Source organism: Aulostomus chinensis, chromosome 16 (assembly GCF_037954235.1).
Source record: "Aulostomus chinensis isolate RoL2024-O1b breed Wild chromosome 16, RoL_Achi_v1.0, whole genome shotgun sequence".
NCBI classification, from domain to species: Eukaryota; Metazoa; Chordata; class Actinopteri; order Syngnathiformes; family Aulostomidae; genus Aulostomus; species Aulostomus chinensis.
This window is the reverse complement of record NC_141335.1, coordinates 17,109,393-17,136,484: the sequence shown is the minus strand read 5'-3', so window position 1 is coordinate 17,136,484 and position 27,092 is coordinate 17,109,393. Positions and strand designations below refer to the sequence as shown.

The window sequence follows — 27,092 nt, the reverse complement described above, 5'->3', positions numbered from 1 at the left end:
CCCCCAATTTGCCGCAATCAGTCTAAAACCTGGGACAGAGCCTCAAAAAGACAGGCAAATTAGTGGCTCGGTGGCAAGTGTGAAAGCTCCTGTGTATAGTCCAGGGAATGGACTATGTAGGGCTTTTTTGCCATGGTCAGCAAAGAAAATCAGTGATGTGTTTCACAATTGGCTGGCTAGCTGCTGGCCAGTGGAACAAACATAGCTATGTTGTCCCTCTCAAACCACCCACCCCTTCAGGGTAAATCGAAACAGCCAAGATTAGTATTAATCTTTCTTAATGCCGTGGCTCATAATATAGTCATTAGGTGACTAGAGACTAAGCCATTCCACCTAACTGCTGTGATTTATTAAACACACAGAGGATTTGCTGTCAATGCTTGGTGAGTAAAAAGTGAGCATCACATCTAAATACAGTGGTATCAGCCTATTAATACTGATGAGCTGTGCTGTGAATGGTTACATGCAAATGAGGGTTCACACTCTGAAGAAGAGATGAAATGGGATGACTTGGCTCTCAACTGAATCCTGTTTTCTGTATAAGGTGGAATATCCTGACATTGTAGTCCACATGCACTTAATTCATATATAGAAGAGAGAGTTAATCAAAGATGACTACATGTGTGACAATATTGTAAAGGGATAGTTCACCAAGAAAAAAGAAAATCAGTCATTATATGCACATTCGAATGAAATGTCTGATGATTTTTTTTTTTGTCCACAAAACACTGCTGGTTTCAAAGGAAAAGGTGTTGCTGTTTTCTGTGAAACAGTTGAAGTGAATGGTGACCAGCTCTTAAACATATAAAAAATACATAATAGAACTGTAAAATTCCTTCAATCCAGTTCCTTCAAGTGTCCTGAAGCCTTGACGTGCCAAGTGGTTTTGAAATACGTCACTGCTGCCCTGTTTTTAGCCTTCCCGCTCTCTGCTTGGAGCTCCAAGCCATGTAGCCTTGTATTTAGTCAGGCTAAAAACATGGCAGCAGTCCTAATTATCAAAACAACTTGGCTTGTTGAGGCTTCAGGATGCTTGGATTATTTAAGAGGAGCAGCATGGAAGAATTTATGTTTTATTATGTATTTTTTGTATGTTTAAAATTTGGTCATCATTCACTTTAAATTGTTTGGGACATTACTACCTCACGGCGGCATGGTGGTGCAGTGGTTAGCACTGTCGCCTCACAGCAAGAAGGTTCCAGGTTCGAGTCCCAGCTCAGGCACAGGATCTTTCATCAGTGTGGAGTTTGCATGTTCTTCCTGTGCCTGTGTGGGTTCTCTCTGGGTACTCGGGCTGAAAGACATGCTGATTGAAGACTCTAAATTGACCGTAGGTATGAATGTGAGTGTGAATATGTGTTGGCCCTGTGATGCGACCTGTCCAGGGTGTAGCCCGCCTCTCACCGGTAGCCGCTGAGATAGGCTCCAGCCCCCCCGCGACCCTTAAGAAGAATAAGCGGAAGAAAATGGATGGATGGATTACTGCCTCAGTTTACCGTGAAACTCCAGCAGTTTTTTTGTGGACAATTTCATGTTTGAGTGAACTATACCTTTAATGATCCGCTCCTCACTTCTCCGAGTCCCCCTCCTGTCAAATAAGTGAAATTCCTCTTGTTACCACAGTTGAATATTTCAGCTTCACATCATAGAATACTAAGTAGAAATCTGATTTTAAGAGGCAGTCCAACAAGCATGATTCACAACATTAAAAATATTTTGGAAGCTGACACTGTGTCAAGATTCAACTCGAGTATATTGTGGAACTTTGAAGTCTCCAGTACACAAACAGAATAGCCTTGATAGAGAAGTAAGAAACATCTTGTTTCCAACAGTTAAACATGTGAAATGACAAAAATATTAGTATGTTCTCGTAACTGGATTTTTTTTTTTTAATGAGGAAGAAGATAGGTGGCCTCTTAAGGATTTTCAGGTTGTAATCCGAGTGTTTTCCTCACAATGTCAAACACAAATTATAGTATTTGATTATTTCTTTGTATGCATCACACTGGAGGGGATCTTCAGATTTGTATACCTAACAGTGGGGGGCATCTTGAAGTTTGAAGCTGCATCTGTACATAACATGCCAGGACCTCTTGTAATGACATTAGAGTTTATTTGTTTGTTTTGTTTGTTTATTTTTCACAAATAATTTGATTTACAATTTTTTCCCGTGGGTAAATGATTCCACCACAGTAAGCTGTTTTTTTAGTGGGAGTTTGTTGGTTATAGCGATCTTGTTCCCTTCTCAAAGAGTGGCATTTCCCCACTCAGTTGGATGCTTCTGTTTTAGATGCTGAAATAAGTTTGTTGTGCTGCTGCCTTTTGCTGCAAAGGGCTTCAGACAAACTTTGCAGTGCACAATCACTTGTTCAACGTCTTTTGCCGCAAACCCAAACCAGTTCCAAACCACTGACGATACACCAGCAAGAAAAAACAGAAAGGAGGTGACGTCGGTGCTGCAAAAGATGCCAGTAGTGGGGCAAACGAGCTGTCATGAGAGCTAGGCTAACCGCTACATCGCATAAACCAGTGGTGCCAAGCGTTTTACTCGCCAACGTCCGCTTCCTAGTTGTCTTCTTCTTCTACTCCTTTCTTAGAAACAAAATTTGCGCTCTTGTTAGCCATTTTGCTGCTATGCTTGCACAGGAAACAAGGGGGGAGGGTTGAGGGGGAAAGCTGTGGAATCTCCCGGGGGACAAAAGGTGTGCCATAGCAAGAGGAGTAAAAAACCCAAATCTTATTTTTTAAATCCTCCGTAACAAAAAACTTGAATTAATCGATAAAATTGACATATCGCCCAGGCCTAACTCAGGGTCAAAGAGTTGAAATGGTAATGGCAGTGCAACAGGATTTGGAAAAGGTTTAGGATAAAATCATTCATAGACGGCTGAGAGATTTATATTCGCCTGGTGCATTCTGTCTTTCTGAAGGAGAATGTCAAATATAAACCACACAACTGCTCTCTGGTTACAACACTCCACTTTGGAACCATTATTTTTAATGCAATGAAAAGACATGATTGGTTTTGGGCTGGTGGTCCGTGGCTGAGAATAGCCTTAGGATGGTGAATCATGTTGAGGTTTGCTCCTGGCTTAAATATTAATGATTAGACATATGATAAAAGTTCCTGTGAACAGGATCTAGTTGAATTATTATTGATATTGAAGTTGTTCAACTTTCCCCCTGCTTAATCTGTGCTACCTGACAGCATCACTTGACAGTGATGTCAAAATTCTGTGATTTGTTACTGATGAGGGCTACCTCTTACGCAATGCCCATCTGGCTATTTGGCTGCATTGGGAGACCGGTCAGACTGAATTATGAAGTGAAATAAGATGCAATTCAGTCAGGTTATTAAATGGCCAAGGTGTTAGCCCATGTAATTGTATGAAGATCCACTATAGCCAAAAAAAAATTTGAGGTAGTTTTTCAGAGATTTCTCCCAAGAAGAGTGCCAGAGCTTTGGAACTCTATGTGGGACATCATTCGTTTCATGCTGCAGGCCAGTAGTGGTGGTATATTGTCTTCTAATGACTTCATTTTGGATTTATAGTCAGATGTGAGAGTATGATTGCATCATGACATCAGAATATATTGATCTTTTTTTTTTTTTAATCACTGTGCCAAAACTGGCATGACTCTTGGAAACACTGCAGTACATATATGTAAAGTAAAAAAAACAAAACAAAAAGAAATTGCTTTTCCAAATATTTGGGAAATAAAGACAAATGTTTCTTTGTGATATTCCATGTCATTATGTGGATCATCTGCATAGCAAAGAAATGTTATGGTCTTGGTTCGTTGTGACCTTTGCTGTGTTGTTGGCCATAACTCGTGAATTCATATGCTGAAATAATAACATTTCCCACTCATGTCTAATAGGATCAAATGAAGATATAATGACATTTTATATACAAAAGTTAAAATCATTTAAAACTGAACACTGCAGTTAATCCATATGTAAAAAAATTAAACATAACAAAGAAACACAAGTTGAATCATGCAAGTGATGCTTTTTGACAGTGAAGTGTTTTCTTTGAAGACAGCATTTCCAGTAGATTTTTAAACACTACGTCAGTTTGTAGTGCCTTGCGTAATTCCCAGCAGAGTGCAGTAGCAGTATGAGGCTCTCTGCAGCGGGTATTGTGTTTTGTGTGAACAGAGTCGAGTCAGTCTGTACAGTGCATGGTTTCTGGAATCTCTCCTACCCCATGGGAATGCCATTAGTGGAGAACTGAGGGAGTGCAGCAGGTGAAACAAATAAGGATGACAACCCCCCCTCCACACACACACACACACACACACACACACACACACACACACACACACACACACACACACACACACACACACACACACACACAACACACACTCTCTCTCTCTCTCCCTCATATTCTCTCTCTCTTTCTCTCTCCCTCCCTCCTCTCTTTCTTTCTTTCTTTCTTGTGCTTATATCTTCGTGAGGGCCTTCATTGATGTAATACATTCCCTAGCCCATTTGCTTAGTCTTAACCATCACAACTAAATGCTTGACTCTAATCCTGACCCTTGCCATAACCTAATTTTTACCCTGACCCTAAAACCACATTTTTGACCTTAAAACAGCCCTTTGAAGTTGTAAGTTGTGTGGACCAGCTGAAATGTGTTCACTTTCCCAAAATGTCGTGGTTAAAGACATGTTCTTGTCCTCACTATATGGCAAGTACGCTATTAAAATACTGCACTGTAAACTTTCTCCCCACACGCTAGCCCATGACCATCTGTGATTGAAGTGTCAGATTTTGGTTGCTTGAGAGTTTATTCCCTTTCTCAGTTCATTGTCCTTTCTGTTAACATCTGGTCGATAAGACAGAATCAGTTCATTCTTTGAGTTACTATACTGTATTTTCCCATCTGTTTGTGTCATTACTTATGCTTTAAGAAAAATGAGTGATGACTTGTACCCAAAAGTTTTGGAGAAAATGATGAGGAAGCTTTGCAGCACCACGGTACTTCATTTAGAATATCTTTTGGGGAAAAATTTAACCTTAAGCAAATATTACAATATTGCTTGAGGCCTTCTTGCAGTTTTGATAAGCCTTCAACTAATTTTTCATTCCTTGACAATATATATCAAGAGGGCTGTGAAATCCAGTCCAGGACTGTATGGATGCCATCTGCAGCTTAATCTTTACTCTACCCAACCTTTCCGATCTCCTCACCTCCTACACTGACATTGGCAAGGGTACATGTCTCAAGGAATGTGATGGAAATTGTGCATCTCGGTCTCGACTGTTTGTTTTCTGAAAATAGAGGTGATAATAGGATCCAACTTCATCTGAAGGGCACTACGTTGTGCCACTCCCAGCACTTATCCAGCAAAACAAATTGGAATGAATTGGATTATATGGCTACATTTATGACAAAAGATGTCATCTGAAGAAGAGTTTGAAGAGCTGATCCTTTCTTAGCATCAGTGAAGGAGGACGATCTAGCCATATCAATGATAGTGTCTTTTACATTATCATAATAAATGAACTCAAAGTGACACATTATACCTTTCATCACACATAATTTTATACTTTTATACTGAAATGTAATGTACACTCATTTTAGTTCTAATTCAGCATAATAAATCACCCATTACTTTTTAAATACACTGAATGTAAAGTATGTCAGAAGGAACAGCAGGCTGTGAAATGCATTAAGTGGATGTTGGGGCCCTGCCAGCTCCTTGCTGGAATAATGTGGCCTCTGTGCAAAGTATGCAGCATAGAAAATACATTTTTATGTACAGGATAACAGGTGCAAAGCAGCACAGTGGCTGGCAGCCTATGACCCAGGCAAGATTAGTTGATGAAGTCATGCTATTTGAATGCATCTGCTTTATTTTTTATAAGTCCTTTTTGTGGAAACACATTTCTGCTTAAATGGTCACATCACATATGGCATATTCATATTAAGGGATTTATTGGTTGAAATACAATTTTTTTTCCCATTCTTGGGAAAAAGTCTTCTCTTTTGATTGCTTTTTCTTTTCCTGGAAAAGAAAAGACTAAAAGAAATTGGGAATTTAATAGTCATGATGTTTAACAGTGGGTGAACAACGAGACCAAGCCTAGTTAAGCTGGAACCAAATATATCCATCCATCCATTTTCTCTACTGCTTATCTGTTAAGGGTCTTGGGGGGGGGGGGGGGGGGATATACCCTAGACGTGTCGTCAGTCTGTTGCAGAGCCATCAGGAGCAATTAGGGGCTCAGTGTCTTGCTCAAGGATAATTCGACATGGTCACTGGGGGAAGTGAAGATCGAACCAGCAACCCTTCAGTTGCTAGACGGCCACACTACCACCAAGCCATGCCGCCTAGGGACCCAAATACATTCAAGTAGGAATATATACTGATGAATAACTTACCTGTTCAGCATCTGTCTAACCCAACAACACTATTTCCATGCAATTGATGAATTGACACCGGTGATCACTTTGAGTATGCTAATGACTAGGAAAGAACACTGTCCAGGGTTGCTTTGGACAAAAGCGTCTGCTAAATGAAATTGTAGAATTGTAGAATTGTAGACATTATGGGTTCTAATCAGATTTTGATGTATCACCAAGTAGTAGTTGGACCCAGTTAGTCCAGCAATCATGAACTGTTTGATTTTGTAGACTATAAAGAGAAACAACAGTCTGTATTGAAGTGACAAAGCTGCAGAACAGGTAGCAGTTTGTGATCTTCCTTATTGTGTAAGATTTTCCAGCATTGCTTTTTCTCTGTAATCATTCATACATCTTCATTTCATACCAGTAGCATATTTGGGTTAAACCATGAACTCAGCAGTCCTTTCCTTTGAATCTATCTTTGTTTGCTGAAATACTAAGTGTCCTCCTAGGTGTATTGATGGATGAATTGCTATTTTCTCTGCAGCGAAGCGCCAGTGAAACAGCTCTGATCTTTCTCCAACAAAAACAAAACTTTTAAGTGTTAGTTGACACTATCTCCTTGTGCTGCCTTCACATTGTTTCAGAGGTGTTTTCTGCCACACTGATACCCCTTCCACACTGAAATACGCGGGTCAAAGCGAGTTTTTGTACCTGAGTTTGTTCGGCATTAGGGTACATTTAAACGTCCAGCAGACACCGTTCGGAGCTCGCGCTGTGAGGGCTGCGTGCCTGTGTTTTCTCTCTCGTACGTCATTCCCATAAATCACAGTGTCCCCAATGGTTCCAGAAATCTGCCGCCAGATCTCCTCTTCACCACGGAGGCGAGCAGCTCGTGGACTTGGCAGTGCGCTGCCATGATCGATAAAAAAAGATATGCAAGATCACTATACAAGTTGTTTATAAACATGGACGCATAGTTCACGTTAGGGTTCCAGATTGGTGGGAGTTCCCAAGCATAGATTAATTCACGTAAGGTCATACACATGTAACTTGTTTAAAAAAAAAGTGTGAAATAGAGTCTCGTGGACGACATCAACAGGAAGACTGATCTTACAGCAGAGGCCAAGACTTTATTGACAGATGAGTTAGCAGCTCCTGCAGTGCAGCTGAGTCCAAATTTTTTTTCCTTTTTTTCCCGTAGCTTCCACAATGACAGCCTGACTGGTGGCACAGTGACAAAATCAGAATGTGAGAGGATGGTCGTATGAAACCTGAAACAACACAGGTTGCCTTTTTCACATTGAAGGCGAGCCGAGTAGAGTCGAGGCGAGCCGCTAAACACCCAGGTCGCTTGGAGGGTCGGTGGACGCGGGTCGAAATGCAGAGTCGACCCTTTCAGAGTGCCCAAACACCCGTGTTCCCCCACGTTTTTGGTGCGGTATAAAAGGGGCTTAATAAGTGTCCATTCTGTTACTTAAGTTGTGATCTTTTAACTCATTGCATGCAGTGCCCCTTGAACGTTTGTGCTCCAGCAACTGCCGAGCCAGCTTTGCTCAACAATTAAGCATAATTATTTCAACAGTGAGCAGTCAGTCAATAACCCCTGACACATATCATGGATGGCCTGGTCCCTGACTCTGAAATAATATTTTACCATAGGAAATGCAATACTTATCTCCAATTATTTTTGTTAAATTGAGGGATGACAAAATGTATTTTGTGAATGATAATTAATAACATGATGTTTATTGAAAGAAGGTGGCAGAATGCAGCTGTGAAGGCTGTGCAGCAGCTGAACAATTAACAGTGCATATCCTGGGCTTATCCTGTAATTCACCTTTAAAAACAGCAGCAGTTGAAAGTTGAATGTTTTCAGTGACTCACCTTTACCTTTGTGGGTCAAGTGTTAGATAGATAGATAGATAGATAGATAGATACTTTATTAATCTCCAAGGAGAAATTCACACTTACACACTCAAATGCCTGATACAGCTATCACAAACAGTCACAATTATTACAGATTGATCGTACACACAGATATTCTGACTTTTTAAATTTAATGGAGCAGGGTAATCTAAATTAGCTTTAACACATACAACAGATTTGAAAGAATTTTGTGATGCATTGGGGGAATTTCACCCTTGTGCTTCACTTTTGGGCTGTACAATAAATCATAAATTAATCAAAATTGCAGTATGGCCTACCACAATTAACAAATTACAGGAATTATGTATGTCAAGTCAAGTCAATTTTATTTATATAGCGCCAAATCACAACAAAAGTTACCTCATGACACTTTACAGGTAGAGCAGGTCTAGTACCACACTCCTTCAATGAATTTACACCCAACAATTCTCCATGAGCAAGCACATCCTGCAACATTGGCAACAAAAACCTTCCTTTTAACAGGCAGGAACGTCGAGCAGATCCAGGCTCAATGGGGACGGCCTTCTGCTTTGACCGGTTGGGGGGAAAGAGAGCAGGAGAGCGGGGCAGACACCAAGACAGATAATGGAGGAAGATAGATATGCAGAAGGAAAGAGTGGGACAGAGATAAAGAGAGAGAGAAGGGAAGAGACTGATAGACAATGCTATGCTATGTGTTAAAATTAAATGTTGAGTGATCCCCACAAAATTGCACCATTTTATTTGTAATGGGTTTTAAATGAACATTTGAAAAAGAAGAAACATTCACTCATATCGCAAAACATTATGCAATTGCAATATGAGTCAAAATAATTACTTTACAAAAGATATTTTTCCAACTGGCAACCCATCAAGGGTGTACCCTGCCTCTCGCCCAAAAGCCGCTGGGATAGGCTCCAGCACCCCCACGACCCTTAACAGGATAAGCAGAAGAAAATTAATGGATGTATTTTTTTCCCCAAAGCTTGTGGTTCTGCTTGTGTTGGGGGGGGGGGGGGGGGGTTACAAACTTATATATGTTTAATCACTGGTTAATGGCTGTTATATTCTCATGTAGCAACACTGTACACTGAGATTAATTAGGCTTTTGGGGTGCTTGTAAGGCTATTGGTTTTATACTTACTGGTCTGTCTTCCTTCTCAAACAGTCAAGAAAAAGCGTGTTCCTGTAAATACAAATGCAAACTATTCTATGTATCCCACTAGGAAATGTTCTTCTGTAGTAGCTATTACAGCCATCCTCCCAAGCATTTGAAAAAGTTTTAATTTCTCTGGGGCTTTCAAATTGCCTGTTTAGGTTGCACAGAGGCATTGTTCCACGCATCTATAAAATACCACTGTGACCAAATGAAATGACCATATGGAGTTCTATAGCATTGTTCCATCTTAATTGCCCCCTTCTACAAGTGTCAATTTTGTTCAGGAAAATGCAGGGACGGAGAGCAGATAGGAAAAGACTGAAACAAAGGTGGGGGCTGAGGGCTAAAGAGAGCTGACATTCATCAAACTTCTCCCGACAGATGGAAGACTTTGTCAAACAGATGAAAACAGAGGTATTCTCCTTGGATTTCATTTAGCCTTGTTGGTCTTGTTAGGGTCGCCTTTCTCCTCCATACAAGAAACCTCTGCATTCCAACCAAGGACCTGACTCTTAATTTTAGCAGCCCGAGAGGTCCAGATCAATAACCATCAGTGTTTGGTTTTGGGCCACTGCGTCAGTCAAAGAGGGGGAGGTGTGTGTGTGTGTGTGTGTGTGTGTGTGTGTGTGTGTGTGTACACACGTGTGGGGGGGTTCACACCCTCACCCCTCCTTCATCTATTAACCCCCCAGTATTTCTTGTACAATTCAGTGTGCCATTTTGTTTTCTCTATTTTGACAGAAGGCTTGTGCCAGTGTTGTTTCTTCAATTTTTTATGTGCATGTAGCTGTGTATTGAAGTGCCAGAGCTATAAATTGTGTTAGGTTGTTACATTTTGTACTTGTATCTACAGCTGGATTGATAGGATTTATCAGTCTGCACTGGCAACTGCTGTAGGCTAAAGGCATTACGTTAGTGGTTTGTCCATCTCTCCATCTGTCCATCCCTCCCTCCCAACTCTAAAATCATGATATCTCAGCATTTCCTCTAACAATCCCCCCCCCCCCCCCCCCCCCAATTTGGCACAAATGGACTCAAGGAGGATGAGCTGAAAACATTTTGGTGGTCAGGGTCAAATGGCAAAGTCGCTGTCACCTCACATACATAACATCTGTCCTTTTCTCATTATGCTGTATTTCATGAATGTCATAAGGCAGAAGTGGAAGATATGGCCTGAAATTGGTTTCATGCTAGTTCAGAAAATTTGTGATAACAATACTCATGACAATGGCAAGGTGATGCAGTGGTTAGCACTGTCGCCTCACAGCAAGAAGTTTCCGGTTGAGCCCCGGCTCGGGCACGGGATCTTTCTGTGTGGACTTTGCATGTTCTCCCTGTGCCTGTGTGGGTTCTCTCCAGGTACTCTGGCTTCCTCCCACAGTCCAAAGACATGCAAATGGGGACTAGACTAATTGAATACTCTAAATTGATCGTAGGCATGACTGTGAGTGTGAATGGTTGTCTGTCTATTTATGTTGGCCCACCCTGTAAGGTGGGGGCAGCAGCTTTAATAGTGAAATAGTGACACATCATTATACTATACTGACATAGCATAAATCAAATAAACTTGAAAGAAGGTTGTGTTTTTCCTTTGGAAGGCTCTAAACTAAAAATATCTCAACAACTGCCTTGCACAGCCTAAAATATATATTTATATTTCAAAAATGTATACACCTGTTGTTTTCAGATGCCAATACTAAACAAACTCCCTGAAATTTGTCTGTGTCTTTCCCAGGGGTGAAAATGTGTTGAGGCATGAGTTGTTCAGGTTCCAGTCCCTGTCTAATTAATAAATATACACTTCTGTGGGTGTCGAGCATGGTCACGTGCCCGTGGTTGAGAAAATGATTATAGCTTTACTGCTAGCTTGTCAACAGACAGACAACCATACACACTCACAGCCATGCCTACGATCAATTTAGAGTATTCAATTAGTCTAGTCCCCATTTGCATGTCTTTGGACTGTGGGAGGAAGCTGGAGTACCTGGAGAGAACCCATGCAGGCATAGGGAAAACATGCAAACTCCACACAGAAAGATCTTGTGCCCGAGCTGGGCCTCAAACCCGAAACCTTCTTTCTATGAGGCGACAGTGCTAACCACTGCACCACTGTACTGCCTTACATGTTATTTATCTGTTGGATAGACTGACTGAGACCACATTACAAATCAGAGGAAGTAAAGTTTTTCCCATAGACTTACTACAAAGAGACATAAACATGAAGTCACATAGACCAATGAGACATTGTTCCAGGCCTGGTCATACTTTCATTGTCATTCTGCTGTTATAAGCCTGATATTTTATTGGGAATCACACCCATCTGGTTTTGTCTTTCATCACAGGAGTGGAACTAGGTTGAAATTCCAATCCCTCTTTCGGTGCTTCTGCACATGTAATGTAACACATTGTACCAAGGTGGTGACAAATTTGGTCTCCAAACTGTAGGTTTGCTATTTGGTGAAATATACAGTGAGTGAATGGCAGGCGGAAGAGAAGCAGTACATTGAAAACATTTACCGTACATGCTCTCATCATGCTGTAACACCACTCGGTGCTTTATATCTGAACTGTTCACTGGTCCCTCCAGTGCGGTGGTCACCAACTTTTTTAAGCCCAAGATCCCCGACCTTAGCCTTGGTGAAGGGCAAGATCTACTAGAGATAAATACAAGTAAAGAACAATTGAAAAGCATCTCACAAAATAGAAAAACAACATAGAACAGCTAGAACAGCATTAGACAACGTAGAATGGAAAATAATTGATCATGGTGCAAATAGCCTACCTTGAATGCATTCACTGCCCTGATCATGTTGGACAGGTGTCGGTCTCTTCCTTGCAGCTCAGTGTTGAGGGTGTTCAATTTCACAGTTATGTCTGTCAGAAACACCAGGTCCAGCTGCCATGCATGTTTTGGGCTTTTTTCACGCCTCAGTATCTATATCCATTAACGGCAAGTCAAATTGTTTTGGTGACAGACTCACAGTCACGTAGGCTAGCCTGCACATGGACCAGCAGCATTGCTGATGTCATAACGCTAGCTGGCTAGTCTAAAGACTTATGTATGATATAATTGATACATTTCTCTGGACTTACATTTCTCTGAGCACAGCTGCCAAACTGAAATTAGCTATGTTGAGAGAAAGAGGCATTTTCCAATTGGAACATTTATCAAACATATATAAGAAATTTGAGCATTTTGGGGGTCTACTGGGAAAGTCTCAAAGATTTACCGGTAGATTGCGATCAACGGGGTGGTGACCCCGGCTCCAGTGGAATTCCCTTGCTTGCTGTATGTACATCTGAAACACACTTCGCTGCTGTCAGTGTTCCAATGCTCATGTATGTGCAACTGCCACCTCCTCTGGAATTTAGGCTGATTTTTCTGTCAATAGTTTGAACCCATTAACAGGCTTTGGTTGTTCTTACAGACCCTTGAAAACATGAGTTTTGAGCTTCCAGGTCTTCACTGCTGCAGTCAACTTTTCAGTGAGGTCAGATGTGACCTGAGAAAGAGGCTCTGAGTAAAGAGAACTAAACTTTGAAGCAGTGTCACAAAACAGACATGTGACTTTGCTGCCTGTCTGAATTAAATGGTACCAAACTGAGTTGTTCAGTGTTTCTTTGTTGTGTGTTTGCAAATTATCCCCTAGACTAACATGCATCTGTGTTTTAATGAATGACCCGTTGAAGAAATAGATTGTAATGTAGATTGCTCACATTGTGGGCAATAACCAGCCCATTACTGAATTAGTGTATCAGATTTATGCATCCTGAATGTCACATTCAGATAGCAACTGTGAACTACTTGTTTGAAACACAACAATTATTTTGACTTAAAAATACTGGGGGTGTTGACTCAGAGCTATGAAAATGATCCACTTCAGTTATTGATCTGAACAAAGGTCTTATGGCTGCTGTGACATAGTCCAGCTGAAGAGTCCAGCTTAGCTGTAGAGAAATAAATGTGTCTTGCAGGTGCAGGCATGACGAAAGTAGGCTATGTTGTTAGGATTTTAACAGGCTCTGTGCAAGGTCCCAACATACCATTTCAGCGGAGCTGGTCTTCTTGCTGAATCTGAAATTACATTGGTAGTAGCTCGTTCTCTGAGTGATGTTGAATGGAGGTTGGCAGACAGCTTTTAGGTTTATTACTACAACTTCTTAGCAGTGATAAAATTTTAATGGAGGTTCAGTAATACATTTGTTAGCCTTGGAAACCTGTGTCATTACTCAAAAAGACTTTGTGCACAGTTTTCTTTTTTTCCACACTTTTGATTTCACTAACATGCCATTGAAATACTTGTCTTACTTTTTAATGCTTGGTATGTTATTTTTTTGTTCGGACACTACAAAGTATGTTTTTAGTTACAAGCTTGTGTTAGCGTGCTGTTCCACTGTAACCCTGTATGTTTTGATGTATCGATCATGAATAGAACTTGATATTTAGCCTCTAGGGCTCTATTCCTCTGCATTGGGAGTTTGTAGAAGACAGATCTGTTTGTGTAATTCTTGACTCTGCTTAGAAAGCCTTGAAATAATCTCCTAGATGGAATTTTTTTTATATATGTTTTCAAGTTAGAGTGTTTGAAGGAGTGTAGTAGTTTTTGTTTTATCAGTGATGTAGTCAATGCAGTTTTCATCTTTTGTCTGGACAACAAGGTGGGTCGACAGCTCAGTTTCGTCCCCATTCTGTTGCTCCTTGTATTGTAAGCCTTTTCTGCTCCAGTGCCGAAAGATGTGTATGTGTTAAAGATGACCTCTGTTTTGTGGTAAGCCGGCCTCATCCAAAGGTGCTCTCCTGGGGCAAAGGTTCACCCCCCTTTCCTCTCTCACTCTTTCCTGGGGTCATTTGGAGAGGTAATCCACACATGGCTGGATTCTCTCACCACCACTCCATCCAGAAAGATGAAACTACAGCATGGTAATGGTAGATAAGATTAGGCTCATGGTGAATCATAATGGGCACATTTCACAACCTTTCTCTTTTACCAATTAAGCTCAACAAAAGTTGGGCTTGTATGTTCTTAAGACAGGACTTGTCTTGGGAAAAGCCTGTCCTTAGATGGCAACGTGAGCCACGTTAATCCTGCAATCCTACCTTGCTTTTTTTTTGGGGGGGGGGGGGGGCAGCCAATGTCAGCTTTTTGGGGGGGAGGGGGGGGGGGGCAATGTCAGCTTGAGGTCAACCTGGTTATAGAGTGATTGCCCCACCATGGCCAAGGCTGTTGTTATTTATTTCACTCCACTCCACAAGCCCCAGAGATTGAGTTGAAGTACTGAGCCTGTATTTAGACTTTATTTAAGAAGATTGGTGATGGCCATTGACAGAGCGCTCCAGTCAGTCATGTGTTCACCGATGGCCAGCCAAATCAATACAACACAATTGAGTTTTCCAATCTGTGGTCTTTGGGAACGCAGCCATAGCACTTACAGGGTGATCGCCTTTGATGAAGTCTTCATCAGGATCTATTGACAGATTCATTTGAGCACTCTGCTTCCACCCATACTACATTGTTTTTTACACTGTAAAGTAATGGGACACTAAAACCTTCTTTTAAAAGTTCTCTGACAGCTGATGGGCAGATTTAACCAGGCAATTTCTCTCACTTTCCCAAGTCAACTCAGTTTTTTTCTGATTCATTCATAATGTATGTGAAATAAGTTTTTAGGGAAATGGTTTATTTTTTGTGCTGTTGTTGCTAAATTTACATTCGATGACCCCCGTTATCTGTATAATCAAAACTGCTCCAAGCTTTTAGATTCAACAAAAATGAAAATAAAACACCAGATGAAAAAATATACACTATAGCAGCAAGCAGAATTTTTGCTTTTGAAAGGGAGCCCTAAAAGTGAACTGGCGGCTGATAAAGAGGCTGTGTAAATTTCCAAATGATTTCATATTTAATTTCTAAACAAGCTACAGGGGTATTGGATATCACACACTAATACACAGCAGTCACATAACAGTTTTAGAGATTGGTTGGACACTGCGGCTCTTTGATGCCCAAGTTGTTTTTTCATGTCTGAAGTGGAGTCATAATCCTAACGGTATTGCTGTGGCATGCACTCCTCTGGCGCAATGTTTCACAGTGGTGTGCGTGACTTCACTAATTTCCCCTGTTGTTGTTTTACCTGTTTTTAATTTTTTTTCTACTCCCTTTTGACCCCCGCTTCTCTCTGAATACTCCAGAGAAATAGAGACTATTGAAGTCAGGATTGAATGGCTGAAGGTGGGTTTTCCACAATAGATGCCCAGCAAAGCACTGTGAACTGATTACAGGAGACAATCTGCTGCATTGGGCTGTGCAGCTGGGTTTCATAAAATGCAAGATTCGACTGATTGGGCTATTTCACACAAATGCTGATGTTTACAGCAGAGAATCTGTCCCTCATTTCCTGTCATATTGATGGACATAGTAAGACTCATGTTATTTCTAGTGTTGGAATGGTATATTGATTTCAATACTTGGGAGCCAATTTCAATAATATGATTAATTGCAATCATTGTTTACGTTTATAAGTTATGGGATAAAGATCACTGTAGTCTGGATCATGATAGAACATGACAAAAACACAATTCCTCACTGAAGGAAATCTGTTCGTAGAACTTATGATAAAGGCATGACCATTTGAGTTAACATTTCATACAAAGACTTAATTCACAATTAACCAAACATACTTTTTGAATGGAAATTTCATTTGTGTCTGAGTGATTTTCCTATCAACGTCACTGAAAAATCTACTGTGTTGACTTTGATTGATACAGTGACCTGGCACTAGCAGCCTCCTGAGGTCCTATAAGAACTCATCTGAATTGATGGTGTAATTTCATTGATCCCATGCTCTGAGGTTACATGACTGAGTGTCTCTTTTTGTATTCTCTTCAGAGCTGTTAGATGTCGAACCCAATGTTTTCCTGAGGCCATTCCTAGAAGTGGTACGCTCTGAGGACACCACTGGACCAATTACTGGACTCGCCCTTACCTCTGTCAACAAGTTCCTCTCATATGGCCTCATAGGTAAGGTATCTGCAAATGTCAGTGATTTGAATAAATGTTTGTTAAAATTTTATCTGAAGTTTACGCTAAGATGCATGCAAAACCACACTAACAAAGCTACTGGGCCTTAAAACTATGACTTGATAGACAAAAACCATCTTTGTTATCATCCTCAATAACATACAATACTAGTCAATAGGCCCTTATAATATCTAATGTATACCAAAAGTTTGGTCATGTTGAGTTTGAGTGTGAGTGTGAAGATGAGACGTATCAAAACAAATGCCCATTTCCCCCCCAAAGCTGTATAAGCAACAGACAGGCAGTTGCTTCACATGACATACTGTGTATACGGTGAGGTTGGCAGGGCATGCAACAAAATCTTTTGTCTAGAAGAATAAATTGTGATAAAAGGAAAGGTGTCAAAACACAGTGTTTCAAAGTTGCAGAAACATAGTCATTGTGAAGAAAAACATTTGCATTCATCCAACTTTCAGTTCAAGGCTGTCAGTTGATTATAGAGATAATTGGGGAGGCTTGTGACATCTCATAATCACTTAGCCATGCCTCTCAAATGATAAGTACTACAATAATCCCCCCCCTGTGTTGCCAACCACTCTAGCATCCATTGGTGCAAAAATCAAAAACAATAAGATTAATCACCTAAAAAAAAAAGATATTTCTCAGATTGTCGTCGTCGTCCTCTGCTTTATCCGGTGGGTCCGGGTCGTGGGGGCAGCAGCCTCAGCAAGGAAGCCCAGACTGCCCTCTCCCCAGCCACTTCGACCAGCTCTTCCGGGGGAATCCCGAGGTGTTCCCAGGCCAGCCGAGAGATATAATCCCTCCAGCGTGTCCTAGGTCGGCCTCGGGGCCTCCTCCCGGTTAGGCATGCCTGGAAAACCTCCTGAGGGAGGCGTCCAGGAGGCATCCTCACCAGATGCCTGAACCACCTCAACTGACTCCTCTTGACATGGAGGAGCAGCGGCTCTACTCTGAGCCCCTCCCGAATGACTGAGTTTCTCACCCTATCTCTAAGGGAGAGCCCAGCCACCCTGCGGAGGAAACTCATTTCGGCCGCTTGTATTCGCGATCTTGTTCTTTCGGTCATTACCCAAAGCTCATGACCATAGGTGAGGGTTGGAACGGTAAATCGAGAGCTTCGCCTTTTGGCTAAGCTCCCTATTCACCACAACAGACTGGTTTAGCACCCGCATCACTGCGGATGCCGCCCCAATCCGCTTGTCAATCTCCCGCTCCATCCTACCCTCACTCATGAACAAGACCCTGAGATACTTGAACTCCTCCACCTGAGGTAAGACCTCCCCCCGACCTGGAGTGGGCAAACCACCCTTTTCCGGCTGAGGACCATGGCCTCAGACTTGGAGGTGCTGATTCTCATCCCAGCCGCTTCACATTCGGCTGCAAACTGTCCCAGCAAGAGCTGGAGGTCGTGGCCTGATGGCGCTAAGAGGACTACGTCATCCGCAAACAGCAGAGACGACATCCTCCCACCACTGAACTCAACCCCCTCCACCATCTGGCTGCGCCTAGAAATTCTGTCCATGAAAGTTCTGAACAGAACCAGTGACAAAGGGCAGCCTTGGCGGAGTCCAACCCTCACAAGTCCGACTGACTACCGGCCACGCGGACCAGACTCTCGCTCCTCTGGTAGAATGGCCGAATGGCCCTTTGTAAAGGGCCATCCACCCCATACTCCCGGAGTACCCCCCACAGGATGCTCCTGGGAACACGGTCGTAAGCCTTCTCTAAGTCCACAAAACACATGTGGACTGGTTGGGCAAACTCCCATGCCCCCTCCAGCACCCTAGCGAGGGTGAAGAGCTGATCCACGGTTCCACGGCCAGGACGAAAACCACACTGCTCCTCCTCAATCTGAGGTTCGACTATCGCCCTGACCCTCCTCTCCAGTACCCTGGCGTAGACCTTACCAGGGAGGCTGAGGAGTGTGACCCCCTCCTCCCAATCACGCCCTTCCAGGTCACGCTGTCATTGCCCACGTGAGCATTGAAGTCTCCCAGTAGGACAATGGAGTCCCCAGCCGGGGCACCATCCAGTACCCTTCCCAAGGACTCCAAAAAGGGTGGATACTCTGAACTGGTGTTAGGCGCATACGCGCAGACCACCGTCAGGATCCGTTCCCCGACCCGAAGGTGCAGGTAAGCAACCCTTTCGTCCACCAGGGAAAACCCCAACGTTCAGGCAGAGAGTCTAGGGGCAACCAAAAAGCCCACCCCCGCCGTTCGCCTCTCACCTGGAGCAACTCCAGCAGAAGAGAAAGTCCAACCCCTCTCAAGGACTGGGGTTCCAGACCCAGAGCTATGTGTTGAGGTGAGGCTGACTATATTTAGCCAGTAACGCTCAACCTCTTCCACCAGCTCCAGCTCCTTCCCCGCCAGAGAGGTAACGTTCCATGTCCCAAAAGCCAGCTTCCATGCCTGGGGTTCAGACAGTCGAGGCCCCCGCCTTGAACCATCCAAGCCACATTGCACCGGACCCCTCCGGTTCCTCCTATGTGTTGGGGTTAGGCCTCACATGGGGCACCAAAATGTTGGGGCTCGTAAAGGGGGAGAGGATTGGCGATATCTTACATTAAACTATAAAGAAAATAATCAATTATTAAATATGATTATTACAATATAATCTATTAACGGGGCACCACCCTGGAATCAGGGAACAGCCAATCCTCTGTTATCGACCTCAAAGGTGAACAGGGTAAGCAAATTGTCGAATTTGCTTGGCCAAATTCAACAGCTATTGAATCAATTAAAATTAAACAGTTAATTATTTAATTAAAATCAATTACTGTCAGGTCTATTCAGTCTCAATCAAATAGAAGGTGTGATTCCGAGCACTGACCCAATCAAACCAGCAATCAAATTTCAATCCACACACAATAAAACCAGGAGTCGAATTGTTGCAAAATATAACACATTTATTATCACAATATTAATTTTACAATTAACACAGCAATAATCAATAGGTATATCTTCACAATTACGGACTACTATCTAACATCTACTTCTATCAAGGGTGTGTGTGTGTGTGTGTGTGTGTGTGTGTGTGAGTGAGAGAGAGAGAGATGGTGCGCATGCGCACCTGAGCGGGTCAGGGTAACTGACCCAAAATGGCGGACTAGGACGAATAGAGCCAAGATGGCCGCCCTGACTTCCGCTGAGTAGGAAGGGGGGGGGGGGTCGCAGGGAGGCTGCAGAGTCCTAGTCGCTTGTGTGAAGGTGTGAAGAGTGGGAGCAGAGTGGGGGAGGAAAGGAAAGATCTAACCTTACTGTAGATTCTGATTAAATGGCGCCGACAAAGACAAAGAGCTTGCTCCCGCTCGCCGTGTGCGCGTACAGGTTTCGACCAAGTCTGGTACGTGCGCTTCCAAAGACGAGGTTACAGCTCTTTTGACTTCATAGAAGGCCACCGATCATGAACTCAGCTTGGTTGTGGAAACCAAACCAAACAGTGATAACTCTTGAGGTTCAGAGCTGAGGGCCCGGCGGCCTGTCTGATACAACAGAGTTAAAACAGCACAACGACATAGTGACAGCAATACAGTGATGAGAGCTCGGAGGCTCGTTCACTTGCAGCGTTTACTGTTACACTCTTAACTACGATCTCTGCCCAGACACAATAATGCCTTACTATCGTTGCTCCGCTCCGAGGCGGAGATGAAGATGGCGCTTGCAGAGGGTCCGTTCCTTGGCTCGGATACGCGCCTCTGCGGTCGACCAGGTCGGGGAATTGTCCTGAGCAACACGTCCCGACAAAACTTGCGTCCTTCTGCAGGGTAGAGGAGATCAGCGGGTGCGGTCTGTCTCCTTTGGATCCAAAAACCAAGTCAAAAAGAAAAAAAAGGGATGCATGGATTCTCCGTGTTAGGGGATGAGGAGAACCGCGGTCACGTGACTGAGTTGAAAGTGAAAGTCTGTGGACTTGACTCGTCCCGCGAGTTGTAGACTGCGGCTCCACGAACAAGAGAGAGGAGCAAAGGGAGACATGTGGGAGTTGCTCCCTTTCGGCAGACACTACTTGGTGAAGTTAGCGTACCTGGGAAAAAGTGAAGCTTTTCGGCAGTACGTCTGGTTTTATAGGTCCACCGCTGACGATGATGTAGCGGGGACCCCTGGGCTCTCAGCCAATTAGTAGTGGTTTTCCCCCTTTGAAGAGGGTTGCCACACCTCAACCTGGTGGCTGGCGGGAAAGTTTTTATTAGTCTTTGTCCTGTCCCATCTCCACGTGGAACAGAGGGAGGAAGAAAATGACATTCGTCAGCACATGGGCTCTGAATCCCAACATATGGGTGGTGAGTCCAAGGGGGGACGTACTCGTGCCTCCTTTTCGGGCTAGGCCTGGCCGGGCCCCCAGGCCTGGCTCCAGGGCGGGGCCCCGGTGCCCCTCCGGGCAGGGTACACGTAGCACTTGCTGGTTTTTCCATGAGCGGTCTGTTGAACCGTTCTTTGTCTGGCCCTTTGCCTAGGACCAGTCTGCCTTGGGTGACCCCACCAGGGGCAAAATTCCCCCCTACAGCATAGCTCCTGGGGTCACTAGGGCACTCAAACTCCTCCACCACGAAAAGGTGACAGTTCCAGGAGGAGATTTCTCGGATCACTTTTGAAAAATCAAACATTAATGTTCTGATTTCCCACATCTGTTCTCCCTGTTTTGCTATCTACTTTAAAGTTGTATACTCTGTCAAGCAGTAGTCTTAGCAAAACTGCAAGAAAGGCAATTATTTTGAGTTCATAAAGATTCAAGATAACGCCAAGATAACCATTGATCACTAGAATCTATTATTCAAGGCACTGTATTCCAATTTAACAATGTAACACAAATATTCACATACATTTGCACTTGGAAGTCAACAATAGCTTGAAATCATATTTGGAGAAGTGGTTCATTATCTAATTCTGCAGCTGTAGCTTATTATTGAGTTCAGGAATGCCAGGAATGGCTTGTTCTCACCATTGATGCAGAAGCTGACTTGTGCTGGCATGTTGTCAGGACTGCTTGTCCTCATCAGCCTCATCATGGAAATTGGCCTAGTGTCTGTCAGTTGTTTCATTTAGTAAACATTGAGCATGTATCCCCAGATGTGGCTATCACAGATTGAATTAATGTTATGTTTTACCTGGGCAGTATGGTTAAATAACTGATGCCTTGGTTTCCTGGGTGGTAAACCTGAACAGAATCACACAAAATTAAGACATTAAAAATTTTGAATTAGATACATTGACAAGTCTGAAAGTTGAAAAAAGGAAATTTTTAGGGTATATATAGTTTTCAGTTTTTGAAAGTATTCCATGCACCTTCCACTCCAAAAAATATTGAAAAAAAAAAATCACAGACATTTTGAAGCCAACAAACATGGTGTATAGTTCCATTAAAGCATGGCATCACAGGGAAAATTAGGCAGATATACTGCAGAAGAAGAAGAAACTTTGAAATACAGATAGGCCCATTGTTTTGGCTGTCCATAGCCACTTGTCATAGAAAAATGGAGAGCTGTCTGGAGGAGTTCCTACTGTTTCTTGTAAAAAGGGAAAAAAAAAACACCATAAAAAGTTTTTGGAATTTGAGGTAGTTTTTGTGAAATATGCTGTTTCCTTAAAAAGCAAAATCCGCATCAAATCCCTTGGAAACACAACTACTGTCTAAATGAGCAGTTACAGAACACTTTAGAAAGAAAGATATGGATTATTATATTCTTCCCTTTTGCAGTCATAGACAATATACCATTGCCATTGATGTGAATTGTTTTTCTTTTTACATTTTTTCTTTTAAACCAAATGGTATGTATGTAGTCAAGTAATATATTTTACATATCACCAGATTATAAGAGGAGTTACATGTGGATACTTTTCACATAATGGATGTAGCCCACTCTAAAATATTTATACCCAATATTCCTAATGAGCAAGCACTTGGTGACAAAGGCAAACATAAAAAAAAACTCCTTTTAACAGGAAGAAACCTTAAGCAGCTTCAGGGTGGTGGGGAATAATAATGATAATTGTCAGGATAATAATGATATGTATTATTGTCACAGAGGAGTAGATAGTTGAGGATTTTGAAAAACCAAACTCAATTATAGACTATTTCTGATTTCCCTCTTGGTATGAGTAAAGGACTGTCTGCAGAAGTCTGCCCATGTAAACAAACACACACACACACACACACACACACACACACACACACACACACACACACATATAAACACAATACATTCCTAAAGATCCTTTCACAAATCACTCCCTGACTCTCAGCACCTTTGTCTGTCACTCCAGACCTGACACCAGCTCCCTAATCCCCACTACCCCCATTTTGATGCCGTCACACTATTAGCATCTCATCAAAACTTTTCTAAGGGATTCATGTCTGCAGCGATGCAGCTCTGTCCCATTGCTGCCACTGTCATTCTACTCTTATAATAAAGAAGAGGCAATGCAACAGTGGTTCGACAACTTTATCTGCATGCTGCTGGTTTGAACTTTATTCCTCAAATGCTAAATCTTCAGCAGATTTACAGACACACTCACCTCTCCCCTTATTTTACTTGTTTGTCACAGAGGGGTTTACTTGTACATTTTTACTTGTACATTTTTACCTGGCGACTGGGTGGGGATTTCAGGTGTTGATACTGAATGTATGTTCAAAGAGTATCGAATGTTGACCTCTCATCTGAGTTAAGTGTAGTGTTTTACTGTTCCAATTAAGTAATATTAAGTTATCTGTCTAATATAAAATATAACATTTATATCCATGTGTGTCAAAAGGGTCAATTTATTACCCAGTACCTGTTGACTTCTGCTTTATTTTAGCGACCAGCAAAATTCTTCATTTAACAACAGACAAACAAATTTCCTATTGCTGAACATATACAGTATATCCATAAATGGTCATTGTATTTGGGTGTTTTCCTTTATTGACTGTGCAACTTGAAATTATTTTTTTCCTGAGCAAAATTAGGTAGGTAGACCAAAGTATATATATGTAGAGTTATTGATATACCTTAACAATTTTCAGTGAAAAATTACATTGCTACAGCTGTGAAATAATGTAAATTACAGAGTGAATCGGAAACTAACCCTACCCTGCTATATAATGTTTTTAATTAAAATATGTTTTTTGTTAGTGTTTGTAATATACTGTACATTCATTATGCAAGCCTAGTAGATGTTACAGAACAGTTGGTAAAAAAGGATTTGTTAGTCACTTTGCTGTGCATGGCTCAATCTCATAAGAACTATATTGATTTTTGATATTGAAGACAAACTATGGTCTACAAAGCAAAATTTATCACTGAAGTTAGGGTATGTGAAACTGATTATAAGTTGATTTAATTAACTTTTAGTTGAGAAGATATCAATGATTGTGGATATTGTGGAAGCACAATAGCGCTGGTCTTGTCAAGCACTGCCATCTCCTGGCCAGGAGGTAAAACATTTAAACCAAGTCACTTTTCATGGTGATGTTAACAGGATGGTGAAAAACTAAATGAGTACAATAGATATTTCTGAAGATGAATAATGTTTACTGTCCTGTTTGAATTTCAAACAATGTACATCCTTGCTGAAAATATGAAATTTTGTGACACTTTTTAAGTGTTCAGTAAGGAGTGGAGGATTTTGATGCCTTGGTTTAGTTTTAGTTATTTTCCTTCTGAGTTTCCCCATTTCATATGATGTTCTCAACCTCTACCTGTGGCCTGATGTCTAATGGGATTGAGCAAACATTTAAATCCTCCGGTACTGACAAATACCCATATGGCTATTCTGTCCTATCGTTTTCAACACTTGCGTCTGGTCCCTTGTTCCTCCCCCATTCACTCTCTATTTCTCAAGCCCAGCATAGTCATCAAAGCCCATCGCCCCCACATGGTCTCCAGTTCTCATAGGGGTCTGGGTTGGGCTCAGCTGAGGGTTAAGTTGAAATTTTGCCCTAAGAGTACAGCTTACTCTAAATCTAACAAAGAAAATATATTTTTATAATTAATATATAATTAATATGAGGTATTAACACATGATGTTCAATTACTGATTGTGTCAGACAGAAGATATCACAGTACTCAAACTTGCGCACTTTCACTGTAGATTTTGAAAAAATTAGGGGTGCACGATATTAGTATCCAATATGCTGATATTTTGGAATTTGTTTCTGCAATAACTGACACTAATATATCCACTTTTCCCCACCTAATTGCAGAGGTCATCAGGTCTATTCTGTAGTAGAATGAACAAATCATTATGCATATACTCCTACAGTGATGGCCCACTGGCAGATGTAGACATAAAATGAAAAATTCATGTGTATATATTATTTATTCATTGTGAATAATAGTAATAGTAAAAGCTATTTAGAATTTTTCATATTCATTTTATGACCACTTTTGAACTAATCCTTCTCAAAAAAGAATTGGATAATGCTCATCCAGAGACAATCATAACAATAAGGGTAATTTTGGTTTGTTTACAAGTTACCGAGTAAACAGAATCTCAAAGGGATCATGTCAGAGTTTTGGACTTACAGACTTAAATCTGTACAGCTGGAATGTTCATTGTAAACCCAGACCTGCTGAAGTGACTTTAGCAAAGAAGTTCTTAATATTGCTGCAAATGGCTACTTGCAACACAGGTTACAGGAGTTAGTGTCAAATCCTCATCCGTCAGATCTTTCCAACTGTGATGTCTGTTTTTTTTTCTTCTTTTTTTTCTGTTTGGAGTCTAAAAGTTTGTTATTATGCTCAGAGGTTTGTTCTTTTCCATTGAAAACTTCTTTGATCAATGTCATGTTTGTGAAGCCTCTTCTCCTGATTATTTTGCTCCGGTATTTGCGCTCACCATGATGGAAAAAACAAAAACATAACTAACAATAATAAGCTAATGTTGGCATGCTGAGGGGTGGCATGGCTCAGACGTAGAGTGGCTGTCTAGCAACTGAAGTGTTGCTGGTTCGATCCTCACTTCCCCGTGACCATGTCAAAGTATCCTTGAGCCAGAAACTGAACCCCTAATTGCTCCTGATGGCCCTGTGACAGATTGGCGACCCGTCCAGGGTTTACCCAGCCACTTGCCCAGTGTCAGCTGGGATAGTCCCCAGCCCCCTCAGCCCTTAATGGATAAGTGGTATAGAAAATGGATGTAGGTATGTATGTTGACAGGCTGCTACTTTCTCTGCAGGTTGGTTGACCAATAACATTATACCCAATCATTTTCTGAATGATTCCTTTAATCCTGGGCTAGTTGGGAAATATTCCTTTTATTCATCTCATAAGGATCGGACTAGAAGTTGCCTATCAGGATTTTCCAAAGGACTCATGGCCTTCTTTGTTGACACTGACTTCCATCAGGCTGATACGTCTTCGTTTTGATTTTGCTCTTCCTTGAATGACCGGTAGTAGTGAATAGTCATTGCAAATAGTAACCTATTCTATCAGTTTCCCACACTTTCAAATGGAAACACCACTGACACTTCGCTCAATCGCTTTCAGCCTGTGCAGCAGTGGATAATGACCTCAATGTGCTATGCACAGCTCCTTTGTGACTAAGACATGGCAGTGAGCATTCAGTCAAAGAAATGCAAGCCACAGTTTTTGTTGTTCTTTCTTTTTATGTCAATACATGTTAAAACGTTTATATACAGCCCAATTCTACACAGTGATATAAGATCTTCTGGTGCTCTGTACAAAAACCTGGTCTCAGCCTAGTAACTACACAGGTATTGTTCAATGTTGTTTTCAAAACGAAATTGTAGTAAGTGTTCATTTCCCAGATAGAAAGGATGGTGATGTATTGTGGGAAATATGGAATCTGTGTTTTCAAAGCTATTTCTTTATTCTGTAAAAGGGCCCCTGAAATATTGGTTTTGTACTGTAAGATTTGTACAGAAATATTATAAGTAAAATTTTTCAAATTTCATCAAAGTAACATGGGGAGAACATTTTCAACATTTTCCTAAATTTATTTCAGGGAACCCAAAAAAAATTAAAAGTGCAAGAAACTCCATTTGTCATACTATAAAAAAATCTCATAAAGGTATGCAAAGCTATTACTATTACAAATGTTACTATTGTTATATAACTATGATGAACATTGAATGTGTAGCTAGAGCTGGCGCAGAGCAGCCTGGCTGAAAGGTGATCTTGTGCTATTCAGAAGATGAACAGGTGAACAAACTCATTTTCTTCTCTGGCCATGGAAAAAAACAGCAGTCCCTTTGTTTGGTTTCTGGAGATTGCCCTTGTGCCAAGAGCAGCCTGAGAGCTTTTTGTGTGTGTTGCTTGCTTAAAACCTGCCACTTGGCCTTTTGTGCTCATGCTCACTCATGCCATGTCTTTGATTTTTGTGACTAGAGTTTGATATATTTTAACTGCTTTATGTGGCAGCTGGTTTGTTTCAACCCCCTATTGACTTTGCCCACATACCCTCAGGCAGACACAATCATTTTGAGCCTCTCCTTTCCTCAGTGTTATTTTAACAATGCCCCCTTTTGCCCCTCCTTCTGACAGGGCTTGTATAGACTCAGTGCCAAGAAAGGGATTAGTGTTTTATATCACTTCTGACATTCTGCTGGATCCCTCTGTGGCTCTAGTTTCTGTGGCTGTACATTGGATGTTTTCAGCACAATTTCCATGCTTGTTGTCACCC

The 27,092-nt window shown here is 41.7% G+C and overlaps 1 protein-coding gene across 4 annotated transcripts in view; it reads left to right on the top strand.

Annotated features, from left to right (window-relative positions):
- The window catches only part of gbf1 (golgi brefeldin A resistant guanine nucleotide exchange factor 1), a 131,187-nt gene that overhangs the window by 41,783 nt on the left and 62,312 nt on the right, over positions 1 to 27,092 (top strand). For all 4 annotated transcript variants that reach the window (XM_086179925.1, XM_086179924.1, XM_086179923.1 and 1 more), the window contains exon 4: positions 16,315 to 16,446. In XM_086179925.1, the coding sequence (XP_086036051.1) occupies positions 16,315 to 16,446 (132 nt within the window). The remainder of the gene's footprint in view (positions 1 to 16,314; positions 16,447 to 27,092) is intronic.